Source organism: Clupea harengus, chromosome 4, assembly GCF_900700415.2.
Source record: "Clupea harengus chromosome 4, Ch_v2.0.2, whole genome shotgun sequence".
Classification (NCBI taxonomy): Eukaryota; Metazoa; Chordata; class Actinopteri; order Clupeiformes; family Clupeidae; genus Clupea; species Clupea harengus.
This window is the reverse complement of record NC_045155.1, coordinates 7,102,324-7,116,638: the sequence shown is the minus strand read 5'-3', so window position 1 is coordinate 7,116,638 and position 14,315 is coordinate 7,102,324. Positions and strand designations below refer to the sequence as shown.

Sequence of the window (14,315 nt, the reverse complement as noted above, 5' to 3'; positions counted from 1 at the left end):
GTTGTGTGCTTGAAAGGGAGTCTCTTAGGAGACAGGCTGAAGGGCCCTCCAAGGTTGTGGACGGCTCCCATTTATCTTAGAGTATTGTATAGCCTGAAAGCACATTGTCCTCCTTTGGAGAGCTTGGACACATCTGTTTGGCCTCAGCTCCAGCTTTCGCAGACTCTCTTCAATGGCCATCTACCTTCAGATGAAGTGTCAATGGCTATTTTCAGCCCCCGTACAGCAATTGTTAAAAGATCGTCTCAGGAAGCATCATAGGCCTTGGGTTCAGTTCTCAAGAGTAATACACACAAACGTGTGTATGAAGTGTACATACTGTAACTCCCTGTACTAAATGGCATCAGGTAAATGTGCAGAGGTACTTCTATGCATTCTCTAGATGTAAATTAAACTATCTATGTAAAGATTCCTCCACACCAGCCCATACTGCAACTATATCAACATTTTAAAAGTGACCACGGGGCTTAAACCATTTGCAAGACCAGGTCTCTACACTCTCATCCAGCAACACCAAACACACCCAGCTGTTGACTGTCGGTGTTAGTTGGAGGTTAATGAAGCTTACCACCATCTCTCCTCTCCCACCCAATCAGCCGCCTGATGTAGAGGGTGGCCTGGCCAAGCAGGTGGGCAACAAGACTGAGTGTGGCCTTCTGGGCTTTGTGCTGGACCTGAAGAGGGACTACACGCCGGTGAGGGAGCAGATCCCGGAGGAGAAGCTCTACAAGGTCTACACCTTCAACTCCGTCCGTAAGTCCATGAGCACCATCATCCAGCTGCCCGATCGATCCTTCCGGCTCTACAGCAAAGGAGCGTCGGAGATCGTGCTCAAGAAGTGAGTATGAATCTGTCACTACTTAGTAATACAAAGTAATCAAACTATTTCATACTTTTTACATTGTTTTTTAGTATGAGTGTGTGTGCGTAATGTATTTCATTCATATGCAACTCGTACTTTTTATTTAAATATTTGTATATTGTTGCATTTTAACATCGAACATAGTTACATTGTAATGTACCATCATGCTAGGGCCCTGTGAGCATCAGTGTAACAAAACATGTAATAAAATATACCTTTAGAGTCTAGTATTTGAAGGATACTGCACACAGATTAAGTCCATGCTCCAAGTGATGTTTTGATTGACTGATTGATTGATTTCACGCTTGAGGAGACATGCATCACAGACACTTTGCCAGTTGCTATTCAATGTCACCATTCATCTTACATGATAGACTCTTGCTCATTTATAGAAAGCAGGCCAGCATTATGCAGATCAGTTCTACACAGTTCTACACTATATTTTAAGTGTGTGATTGGTACACAGGAGTAGTTAGTGGACGCTCTCCGGTAGCGTGTAAGAGTGTGTTTGCGTGTGTTACGACTGAGCACCTCCTCCTCTCTCCTGGGCTCTGCACCTCCTCCCTCCCTCCTCCTCTCCTGGTCTCTGCACCTCCTCCCTCCCTCCTCCTCTCTCCTGGGCTCTGCCAGGTGCTCCTCTATTGTGGGAGCCAACGGGGAGGCGCGTGGCTTCCGGCCGCGGGACCGCGAGGAGATGGTGAAGAAGGTGATTGAGCCCATGGCCTGCGAGGGCCTCAGGACCATCTGCATCGCATACCGGGACTTCCCTGCTGACCCTGAGCCCGACTGGGATCAGGAGGCCGACATCGTCACCGATCTCACCTGCATCTCCGTGGTGGGGATCGAGGATCCTGTTCGACCTGAGGTATGGTGGGGGGGGGGGGGGGGGGGGGGGGGGGGATATTTATTATGGGGCTGTCAATTAATTCATGGGCCTGTGTGTTTATGTGAATGTGTGCATATGTGTAAGTGTGTTTGTGTGTGCATCTGTGTATAAGAGTGTTATGTTTAAGCCTGAGAGAGGAACAGAGAGCATGATTCTGTTTGTGTGTGTGTGTGTGTGTGTGTGTGTGTGTGTGTGTGTGTGTGTGTGTGTGTGTGTGTGTGTGTGTGTGTGTGTGTGTGGGTGTGTGTGTGTGTGTGTGTGTGTGTGTGTGTGTTTGTTTGTTTGTGTGTGTGTGTTTTTTTTCTGTATCTCTGCATTGTGTTTGTTTAGCTTATTTGGATCCCTGTGTCAGTTCCATGCCGGTTGCTTGTTTGTGTTTCTGCGTATTTTGTCCTAATTCCAGCTGTGCCTCTGTCCTTGCCCAAGGTTCCCGATGCGATCGTGAAGTGCCAGCGAGCGGGCATCACTGTGCGCATGGTGACAGGCGACAACATTAACACGGCCCGTGCCATCGCAGCCAAGTGCGGCATCCTCCAGCCCGGCGAGGACTTCCTGTGTATGGATGGCAAGGAATTCAACCGGCGAATCAGGAACGAGAAAGGAGAGGTGAATTTGGTCATTTGTTTGATGTGGAAAAGATTGCAAATCTCTATATCCTTTGCCCTGTACCTCTAAAAGCTACAAAGTGGACTATATATATTTGATGGATTATTTACGACTATGATTATTTAGGCCTTTCTGCCTTTCTCTCTCTCTCTCTCTCTCTCTCTCTCTCTCTCTCTCTGTCCCTATCTCTTTCCCTCTCCCTCTTTTCCCCATCCCCCCTCTCTACCTCCCTCTCCATCTCTCTGTCAGATTGAGCAGGAAAGGATTGACAAGATCTGGCCCAAGCTGAGGGTTCTGGCTCGTTCTTCCCCTACTGACAAACACACTCTAGTCAAAGGTTTGTCAAAGATTTTAGTCATTTTTAGTCAGGTGCTGGCACCAAACGTCTCTGATCTATGTGCCTTTCTTTGTGTTGTTCACTCAGGCATCTCTACTGCCAGCTCTGTAAACCACATATCTGTATTTATTAGTGCTGTCAAACGATTAAAATATTTAATCGCGATTAATCGCATTTATGTCATAGTTAACTCAAAATGAATCGCGATTAATCGCAAATTTGTATCTATTCTAAATGTCCCTTCGTTTATTTATTTTTTCCATCATTTTATTTATATTTTATTGCCCTTATCAACATGGAAAAGTGGATTGGCTTGCTTTAAGCAAATGTTTTATTTGATTGAAAACCAACATTGCCAAACAGGGCGGGACAAAATAAAATTATAAAGTGCACATTTCAGGTAAACAAGGACTCAGCCTATAGTGCAGTTAAACCATGGCTTAATATTTTCTTTTTTTCAAGTTTGCTGGGAACATAGCAGTCAGGCCTCTTATTTCAGGAACAATGAACCGTAACAGTTAGGTTACCAATAAAAGGTAAGCCTACTACTTCTTTGCTTTCAGCCAGCTGCCTGTTGACATTTTCAGACAACAGTGAAGCTCGCTTCTTTTGCACAACATAACTTTTAAAAGTAAACTTTCCATTCAGAAGTTTTTTATCATCCATTTCGCCGTATCGCGCTCACCATTCACTCAAACCGTAACGTTAGCCCCTACTACACAGTTTGCGAGGCCAAAAGGAACGTTAATCTTAAAAAAAAAAAAATATATATATATTATAAAAAACAAATCGCGTTAATCTCGCGATAAAAAAATGAACGGTGTTAAAATGGGTTTGCGTTAACGCCGTTAATAACGCGTTAAACTGACAGCACTAGTATTTATCATCACACATAAAGCTGTACCACTGTTGATGCCAGTGATGATTATGTCAGCGTTGATGCCAGTGTTGATGATGCCAGTGTTGATTATGTCAGGGTTGGTGCCAGTGTTGATTATGCCAGTGTTGATTATGTCAGTGTTGATTATGTCAGTGTTGATGCCAGTGATGATGCCAGTGTTGATTATGTCAGTGTTGATTATGTCAGTGTTGATGCCAGTGTTGATTATGTCAGTGTTGATGCCAGTGTTGATTATGTCAGGGTTGGTGCCAGTGTTGATGCCAGGGTTGGTGCCAGTGTTGATGATGCCAGTGTTGATTATGTCAGCGTTGGTGCCAGTGTTGATTATGTCAGTGTTGATGCCAGTGTTGATGTCAGGGTTGGTGCCAGTGTTGATTATGTCAGTGTTGATTATGTCAGGGTTGGTGTCAGTGTTGATTATGTCAGGGTTGATGCCAGTGTTGATTATGTCAGTGTTGATTATGTCAGGGTTGGTGCCAGTGTTGATTATGTCAGTGTTGATTATGCCAGGGTTGGTGCCAGTGTTGATTATGTCAGTGATTATGTCAGTGTTGATTATGTCAGGGTTGGTGTCAGTGTTGATTATGTCAGTGATGATGTCAGTGTTGATTATGTCAGGGTTGGTGCCAGTGTTGATTATGTCAGGGTTGGTGCCAGTGTTGATTATGTCAGCGTTGAATGTACCAGTGTTGATTTAAGTGTTGAATGTAATTATATTCAGGCAGTGATGTCTGTTGTGTTCATATACAGGCATCATTGACAGCACGGTTCTGGAGCAGAGGCAAGTGGTGGCTGTAACGGGAGATGGGACCAACGACGGGCCCGCCCTTAAGAAAGCAGATGTGGGCTTTGCCATGGTAAGTTCTGCATGCCTTGAACTGAAAGTGTCAAACACATCCGCGTTATAGGTTCCCTTGCATGCCGAGTGCAATCAATGTTCAGTCAAAACAACTGACACATTAATTCATAAGTGAACCATTACTGTGCCATGCCCGAATGTTGACTTGGCCTAATGCTCACTGTAGCATAATGTTTATTGCGCCTAATTTTGTTTTGGCTGAGGATATGTTTGCTTTTATTTGGGATGCAAGTAAGAGTGCTATGAGTTAGAACCATTCCCTCCAACATGAGAGCAGATCCAAAGGAGACAGATGGATCCAGGGAGGTGGTGGGTAAGCAGAGACTTAGAGCACAGACTGGACTACACTGAGCAGCCATACGAGTGCACAGTTAAGCCTGCAGTGATACCGGAGGAGCACTTACTTTTAAGACCCAGTGTCCAGTGTTAACCAGGTGGTGATTAAAGGTTTAAAAGGCTGGACTGTGTGGAGAAGTGTCTCCTGACTGAACTTCCCGTGTCGTATATCATCTGTATGTAACCACATGACTTCAGCAGTGATGGGATCTGAGCCTGTTTGTTTCTTAGCTCTCTGCTTTTTGGACCACACTGCTAAGGCAAGGTGCTAGTGAGGCCAAAAGCATGGCTTCATCTCCCTTGTGTTAGGACTACGGTCTGCAAAGTAAAATATAAACCATGGGCATTAGAGATGAGAGTGAATGTAAAAACAAGGTATGAATGATATAGCTGGAAGGCCTTAAATGTTCAAATGTTTCCAGTGAGTGACATTCAAGTTGAGCTATTTAGCTCTATGCAATAATGGACTGTTTTTCTGAATTTTGACAATAAATACAGTCCCTTCCCTTTCAGCCTTGGTAAGAAGTTCATGCTATGTCAAATACTGCCCAGGAAACGTCTTATGTTGTTTGCTTGTTTTTCATGATTTCTCTCAAGTTAAAAATGGAAATGGAGGTCTTTGTTCCGGCTCCACTATTATGGAGCAGCGCTTTTTTTATTTATTTTATTTTTCAACAAGGACTGTTGTAGACTGCCATTGTCTGTGCTTCTGTCACCCTTGTTTATTTTTGACAAACCTTTTTAACACCTAGCCAGTCTATGTGCCTTTTTTTCCCTTCCCTGAAGCAGTCTGAGATCTGAGGTCCTCCGTTGCAGCCGACGGGTCTCTTTTGATTTGACAGTAGCCTCAGGTGCAACAGCGGCAGCCATACTTATTTTCTCGCCCCATTGTCTCACCATCTTGTTAGGGCATGTAGGAAAGGTCATTTTACTTTCATACACTGTTTTTTTTCCTTACTGATTCTGGTGATACATCAAACCCACGCTTTTCTGTTATATGGCCAACATTCTTCTTCTCTGATATTGTTCTTTTCTGGCTGAAGTGCTCCTTGCTCATGTGTTGTCTGCAGTGCGCTAGCTGTCATTGCATAGGGGTCTATGGCACTGTTGTGTAATGGTAACAAATGTGAACGCTGGGAGGTAGCTAAAGTGGTGATTGTCTTTGAGACTGATGGGCTGTTTATGGAGTCACATATTGGTGGATGTTATTGCCTCGTGGCAAAGCAACCCACCCATACATGTAGCCGCGCAGGCTTAGCCTACCCTTGCCATTAAGAGCTAAGATGCATGTGGTGTGATCCTCAAAGTTTTCCCCTGGTTCCGTCTCAGTGCTGTGCTCTGGGTTTGGTGTAAATCTCCTCCACTTCTTATACAGTCCCCATCCTCTGAGGGTCAATCAGATGATCCGTCTGGTTGACATCCAAATGTCCCATCTGAGATCCCGTAGCTTTGTGGGCGGGAGATTGGCAAAGTGCTTCCCGCGTCGGCGGGATCTTCTGGGAGGCATGGAGTGGACTGGAATGAATGTTCTAGATTTTTCTCAAGCGCCGTCTCTCTCCATCACTGCTCCCCCTCAGGGCATCGCTGGCACGGATGTGGCCAAGGAGGCTTCTGACATCATCCTGACAGACGACAATTTCAGCAGCATCGTGAAAGCTGTCATGTGGGGGAGAAACGTATACGACAGCATCTCCAAGTTCCTGCAGTTCCAGCTGACTGTCAATGTGGTGGCTGTCATAGTGGCTTTTACTGGGGCCTGCATCACACAGGTACTACATATGCTCTCTCTCTCACACACACACACACTCAGACACGCACACACACACACACACACACACACACACACACACACACACACATACACATACACACAGACACAGTCTAATGGAGTGGCTGTCATAGTGGCTTTTACTGAGGCCTGCATCACACAGGTACTACATATGCTCTCTCTCTCTCTCACACACACACACACACACACACACACTCAGACACGCACACACATACACACACACACACACACACACACAAACACACACACACAAAGACACACACACTCACACACACACACACACACACATACACACACACACAGACACAGTCTAATGGAGTGGCTGTCATAGTGACTTTTTTTCTTGAACCTGCATCATAGGGGGTACTACATGTACTCACATACACACACACACACACACACAGGCACACACTCACACACCCAGAAATACACACAGACATACATAGACCACCATCACCATACACGCTACAGGTGCATCTGCCCAAGTGCACAAACAGGATGTTCAGTACATTGAATGGACTGTATCATGTCTGTAATCTATAATAGACTCATTGGCACCGGTGTACCTTTAAAGGGTGGTGTAAGTCTCCAGCAGTATCACGTCAACTTTTTGTCCCCCTGGTGGCTCTCTGTAGTACTGCGCAGATCATGTTTCCTGTTTGCATGCTTAATGAACATGAGATGAGATCACTTGGCATTATTAACCACAGTGCAACCATTTTTTCTTTCTTTCTGCCATTGTCTTTCTATGTTTCTTTCTGTTTGTCTTATGTTTCTCTTTTTCCTGTGAACTCATTGCCTCTCTCTCTCTCTCTCTGTCTGTCTCGATCTACTTCTCATTCTGATGTATTTATCTCCCCGGCCCTCCCTCAGGACTCTCCTCTGAAGGCAGTGCAGATGCTGTGGGTGAACCTGATCATGGACACCTTCGCCTCCCTGGCCCTGGCCACCGAGCCCCCCACCGAGGCGCTGCTGCTGAGGAAGCCCTACGGCCGAAACAACCCCCTCATCTCCCTCACCATGATGAAGAACATCCTGGGCCACGGCATCTACCAGCTCGTCATCATCTTCACACTGCTCTTCGTTGGTATGGCAATGTATCATGCTTGGCAGGTGGGGGTGTTGAAGGGGGATGGGGTGCGTGGAGGGACAGTGATAGGGGCCTGTGCAGTTATGCTGAGAAGCTGAGTCAGTCATTAAGTGAGTCATTGGCTGAGACCGGGTGAAATTAGAGAGAAAGAGAGAGAGAGAGAGAGAGAGAGAGAGATTATAGAGAAGAGGGTGAGTAGACCTTTACAGCATTTCATTTTCTGTGCACTTTAATTAGATAGCTCACTTTGGACACTTCACAAACAGTTAATAAATCAAATGTGAAGAAACGTTTCTTTTTTTCGTTGATTACTCAGGTAGCTAAATCTGCTCGGTTAATCACCTCTGTCCTAAACACATTTCCGTTCTCTCACCCACTCCCAACCCCTCTGCTTTCTTGAAGGAGAGAAGATCTTCAACATCGACTGCGGCCGCAACGCTCCTCTCCACTCCCCTCCCTCCGAGCACTACACCATCATCTTCAACATCTTCGTCCTGATGCAGCTCTTCAACGAGATCAATGCCCGCAAGATCCACGGCGAGAGGAACGTGTTTGACGGCATCTTCAGTAACCCCATCTTCTGCAGCATCGTGCTGGGAACCTTTGTTGTTCAGGTGAGACGCCGGGCGGGCGGGGGGATGGGGGGTGGGATGTGTACGGGAAAATATTTGGATATCAGACAACATTTCTGTGAGTGAAATGTATCTGAAGGCTTTAGAAGGCATTTTGTGAAGATTTGAAAAAAAATAAAATGGCTACAAATGGCAGTGGACGTGCTCCTGCAACCTGACATTGACATTATATATTATACCTAGCAAGCACACATCCATGACCAGAGACAAATAATATCTTAGGTAAAACAAGTTGCGTGTCAAAAGAATAAGCTGCTGTGCTCAGATTGGTGCTCGTAAGGTCTCAGTCCGCTGAGAAGAACCCTGAGTAGTCTCAGACACATGAGCTGAGCTCATCCTCGACTCGGGGAGAGACGGCTTCACAGGAGACAGAATGTGCTCAGGGCCCGTGACTAAGCAGTGTCGGGCCGTGTGTCAGGTCTCCTGACTGGGCTCCACGTCGCCGATGCGTCTGTGTCAGCAGCGGAGGTGTTACTGCGGCGATCGTAACATATTTTGACGTGGCCTCAGATTGCCTTCGTCTGTGCCCTCAGAAGAGCCGAGAGAGAGAGGTCCGGCTGGACCGCTGAATTGTACACAGACATACAGTGCTGCCGGAATCCCTGTAGCGCTAAGACGTTCTCTGGGAGAACCTTGTTTGGCTCCAAAGAATACCAACCATCATGTGGCTGTACTGACCTGTGAATAGATTTCATATTTTCTTTTTTTGGGGGGGGGGGGGCTATTTGTGGTGGTGCAGAATTTTGGAAATCGCCTATTCTAAAGAAAACTATCGTGCTAGAGTTACTAGGGTAAATAATAGTTGTGTAAATGAGAATATGTGATTTTGTGATTTTTGTTGCAGGTTGTGATTATCCAGTTTGGAGGGAAGCCGTTCAGCTGCACGCCCCTAAATGTGGAGCAGTGGCTGTGGTGTCTCTTCGTGGGTGTAGGGGAACTGCTCTGGGGACAGGTGAGAGAGAAATAAAGACTGTGCGTGCGTGCGTGCGTGCGTGCGTGCGTGCGTGCGTGCGTGCGTGCGTGCGTGCGTGCGGGAGTGTGTTGAAGAGAGAGTGAGAGTGCATGTGAATGTAAATGGGAGGAAGAGAAGGAAAATTGTGAGAGAATGTGCATGTGTGTGTGTGTGTGTGTGTGTGCGTGTTCGTGTGTGAGGGAGCGACAGAGAGAGAGAAAGTGAAAGAGAAAGTGAGAATAAATGAGGTTGAATACCTCTTACAGCATTGGATAGTATAAAGTATTTATAGTCTTCCCACCTCTACACACACATACACACTGTCTTCACTCCTCTTCATCCTTCGCTGTGTTACCTAGCTGATTGCCACCGTGCCAACCAACCAGCTGAAGTGTCTGAAGTCGGCAGGGCACGGGCACAGCACGGATGAGATGACGGAGGACGAGTTGGCCGACGACGAGGAGGAGATCGACCATGCCGAGAGGGAGCTGAGGAGAGGCCAGATCCTCTGGTTCAGAGGTCTCAACCGTATCCAGACTCAGGTGCAGTGTGTGCTCCCCCCACCCCCCCTCCTCTCCTCTCCTCACCTCCTCCTCTACCCTCCCATCCTCTTTCTCTCTGCCCTTTGCCCCCACCATCTCCTCTTTTGAAGGCCTGCTGATGTAGCGGTTCGCCTGGTTGATAGAGCTGTAGTTCACCCCTAAGCAGGCATTAAACGATGTGATCTTTCTTTCCACGACTCCTTTTTTCTCATCTATCTCTTGCATCATCTCCTCTTTTCTCCTTTGCTCTCTTCTTTTCTCTTTTCCTCTCTTGTCTTTAATAGATGTTGTCCATTCTCATCTCCTTTTAGTAATATCATCATTGCTTGTCTCCTGTATTCCTCCTCCTCATCCTCTTTACTCTTCACTTCTCTTGGCTCTTACCATTTCATTATGCACTGATAAGCACATTCTTCTTCCTCTCCTCTGCTGTTTCTTCCCCCTTTATCTTCACCACTCTCTCTCTCTCCCTCTGACTCTCCCTATCTCTATCTCTCCCTCTCTCTTCTCCCTTTTTCTCTAATCTTTTTGGCCCCTATCTGACCCCTTACTAAATGACCATACATTCCACCAACAGTGCTCTATGAACACTCTTCCAGGCCCCCTGTCTGGTTGACCGCGCTGTTATGTAACTGGAGTCGTTTCAAGAGTCAGTTTCTCTGGCCTTCCTATGCTCGAGGCACAGATCAGTGTTTTAGTGATGACGGGCAGTTGTGGTACTTGCTCAAAACTCAGAACATATTTTGGATATAAAGTATCTATATAATTAGAAAAAAACTAGGCCTTAACTTGACGTGAACTGCCATATTACTACATATTTTATGGAATATACAGAAGATATGATTGTTAAGTAGAAGGTCATATTAATCTATTTATAAATGTCTGTTTGTTCTATGAATGAACTAGTGACAGATTCTTATGATAGTTATGTCATGTGATCAGCTAGCATTCTTCCTTAGTTTGTGTTGAGTTTTACTTCATCTCTTTCTGTGCTGTGTTTTCTCTTTTTCCTAATTTACATGTTCTCTCTTTTGTTTCAAAGGCTGAATTGACTGATTGCCTGTCTTGTTTTTTCCTTTCATGAATTTTGTTCTCCTCCTCCTCCCCCCCCCCCCCCCCTCTCTCTTTGTTATCTATCTTTCCCACCACCAATATCTGATGAAGAATGTTTTCGACATGAAGTGCTTAAAGTTTTCCTTTTTAACTGGAGAAGTGTTATCTACAGACAGCATCTGACATTTGTGATATTTCCAGAATTAGTTTTTTGTCTTTCTTGTCACTGTTCTTGATGTAAAGAGGGGAAATGTGTTAGTAATTGTTAGCGTAGCAATTCCAAAGTGTGCCATTGAAATTCAGCCCAGCGCCACAGAATCCTGTCCTTGTATAGATAATGTATGTGAACATAAGTATCTGCAGAGGGTGCAAGACAGATGCGTGCGCCTGTGTCTCTGCATGTCTCTGTGTGTGTGTGTGTGTGTGTGTATAGGTTTTTATATCCTATTAGGATAGGCTTTATATCCCATTAGGGGCAGGACCATTTTAGCCTGTCAGTGGGAATGCTGTCTGAGAGGCTGTAAGAGGAGGTAAAAGGTGTCGGTGTGTTTACAGGACTCCGCTTGCCTCTCTGAGGGCTTAGGGATCCTGGCAGTGGGCTGGCAGCAGAGAGGGTTCCAGCCTCTTGTTAGGGTGGGGGGGAGAGTGCAGCGGCCTCCATCAGCGCTGCATCAGCAGTGGGTTGGAGGGAGCCCAATAAAAGTGCATTAGATCCAGGGGAGGGGGAGGGGGAGGGGAAAGGACACCGGGGATCTGAGGATCAATAAGTGTCCCACACTCTTACCTTTGGAGTGCCCTCTGTCTGAAGTCTAAAGTGCCTTTAAAACTGTCTCTCTCTCTTCCTCTTTCTGTCCATTTCTCTCTCTCTCTCTCTCTCTCCCTCTCTTTCTCTGTCTCTCTCCCAGTTACACTTCTTACCTTTTTTGTCTCTTACCTCTCTTTACTCTACTTTCTCTCACACACAATGTTCTCTCTGTCTCTCTCTCTCTGTCTGTCTCTCTTTCTCTCTCTCTCTCTCTGTCTCTCTCTCTCTCTGTGTCTCTGGTACACACACTCATAACTGTGTGAAGTGTAGTGGTTCTAGTAGGACAAGAATAACAGGAGAGGATGGTGTGAATGACAAGTTATGTATGTTACAGGTATGGCAAGGCTGTTGGAATTGATATCACTCATACACACACATACATACATACATACAGTATGTGTACACACTCACACACACACACACACACACACACAAATATAACCCCATGCATGCTCATACACTCAGATATACACTTCACCACAGACTACAATATGTAATGCATATACACACACACACACACACACACACACACACACACACACACACACACACACACACACACACACACACACAAGCATGCATCAGAAATACGCTCTCACTCATTTCAATGAACCCTAACAGAAATATACAGTGCCTTGCACCTCGCGAGCTTCATGCATTGGCCCACTACATAAATCAGTGTATAAATCCATCAGTGCAGACACTCCCACAAGCTAAGCTGTAGGGATGGGTCGGAGCAAAGACAGGCCTCTGATGTTGGGGTGCTAAGCACCGATCGCACGAAGTGCCAGCAAAAGCTCCTTACAAGGTTTCCATCGATCCCCCTCCCGTGTTCAATACTGGGTAGGCAAAACACAACACACATTACAAGGGCCGGCCTAATATCATCAGTCACTTTAATCTGATCAAGGCTTTCACTGAGAGTGGCTCTTTCGCAGAGTAGCCCCATTGATTTTTCATCAGTCATCTTTATCTTTATCTTTATCTTTATTATTATTATTATTATTATTTTTTAGAGTACAGTGATTAAGCACAGATTAATTGTGAGTGGAGGCCTTAGCAGCAAAGGTAACCTATTTACGGTAATACCTGTGTGTATCCATCGATTTCATTGGATAAATAAAAATGCAAAAGGTACCACAGCTGTTCCCATGATGCATCAGTTAAAAAAATGCCCTGATATAGTCCCCACTTTAGAAAATCCTTTGGGGTTTCTAAATTTGCAAGGTGCGATTACCGTTACGTAGTTATGACATAGCATGACATAGTGTGCCACGATAAGACAGAGTGTTTCTGTTTGCGCGCTCTTCTTGTCCTGTTTTTCCCCTCTCACTGGAGAAAGGATGCCTGTGGTTTGAGCCTGGTTTGTAATGGACCCACGAATGGTGAATGGAGAAGGACTAAAGGTTAATGCGCATCTCAAAGGGATAGATAAAAGTACCAACAGCCTGTGTGTGATTGTGTGCAACTGTGAATGCAAAGCATCGGTGCCTTTTACTGCTATGGTCCCTGCCCCGCGATTACGTGGTGATATTCCCCAATGCTGGTAACCATAACCTCTTTTTTTGTAGAAATACCTCAAGCTCCTTTAAGTTTGTCACATGGTCCGGTGTGCAGGTACATTAGAATCTGCTCTCTGCTCCTCCTCCACCCTACCCCCCAATCCTCCTTCTGAAGTATTTCTGTGTGTGTGTGTGTCGTGTGGTTCTCTCTCTCACCTGCAGATGGAGGTAGTGAGTACCTTCAAGAGAAGTGGTTCCTTTCAGGGGGCTGCGCGGCGGCGGTCCTCGGTGCTCAGCCAGCTCCATGACGTAACCAATATTTCTACCCCCACTCACGTAGTTCTCTCCACTGCCAATGCAAGCGCCGCTCCTGGGAGTGAGTCCCTACTACTGCTTTACCCTACCAGTGACACACACACACACACACACACACACACACACACACACACACACACACAGATAAGCATGTGAACATACACACATACATACATATATACACACACACACTCACACAAACATTTGAACATACACATATACATATACACACTACACACATACACACTCACACAAGCATGTGAACATACACACACATACATATACACATTACACATGCACACACTCACACACTCACTCACTCACACACATACTAGCCAAGAACACACACACAACAACACAGAAGCACATTCACATACATAAAAGCATGTAAACACACACTCACACAAACAAACAAACAAACAAACACACAAGGCCACAATTCAGACTAAAACACAGTGAACATAGTTTTATACACAGACAGGGCATGCCTTTTCAACACTAAGGACAGAACACTCACTATCAAACACACTCACTCACCCTGATTGCTGCAGGCACTTCTTACCACCACACACACACACACACACACACACACACACACACACACACACACTCTCACACACACACACGTCCACGGCACCGTGTGTGCAGTGTCACCTGCTTTTCTTTGGGACTGTTGGTCTTCAGTGGTTGTGATTGTGCCTCTGTGACTGTGGCTCTCTGCAAGCTCTCTGTGTGGTGTGCGACCGTCCGTGCCAAAAGATGTCGTCTCTATCTCCCTCCCTCCCTTCCCACCTTCTCCTTGTCTGTGTGGTCTTGCCAGTCTGGTCCCTTGTTTTTGACACCCGTTG

At 45.8% G+C, this 14,315-nt stretch overlaps 1 protein-coding gene across 5 annotated transcripts in view; it reads left to right on the top strand.

The window, feature by feature from the left end:
* The window catches only part of atp2b3b (ATPase plasma membrane Ca2+ transporting 3b), a 47,763-nt gene that overhangs the window by 25,388 nt on the left and 8,060 nt on the right, over window positions 1-14,315 (top strand). For 3 of the 5 annotated variants that reach the window (XM_031565948.2, XM_031565947.2, XM_031565945.2), the window contains 10 exons: window positions 597-838; window positions 1,493-1,727; window positions 2,175-2,354; window positions 2,604-2,691; window positions 4,343-4,449; window positions 6,365-6,556; window positions 7,450-7,663; window positions 8,069-8,280; window positions 9,143-9,250; window positions 9,610-9,792. In XM_031565948.2, coding sequence (XP_031421808.1) covers window positions 597-838; window positions 1,493-1,727; window positions 2,175-2,354; window positions 2,604-2,691; window positions 4,343-4,449; window positions 6,365-6,556; window positions 7,450-7,663; window positions 8,069-8,280; window positions 9,143-9,250; window positions 9,610-9,792 — 1,761 coding nt within the window. Of the gene's footprint in view, window positions 1-596; window positions 839-1,492; window positions 1,728-2,174; window positions 2,355-2,603; window positions 2,692-4,342; window positions 4,450-6,364; window positions 6,557-7,449; window positions 7,664-8,068; window positions 8,281-9,142; window positions 9,251-9,609; window positions 9,793-13,374; window positions 13,529-14,315 lie in introns of all 5 variants that reach the window. The other 2 variants (XM_031565950.2, XM_031565949.2) reach the window with 1 other exon arrangement.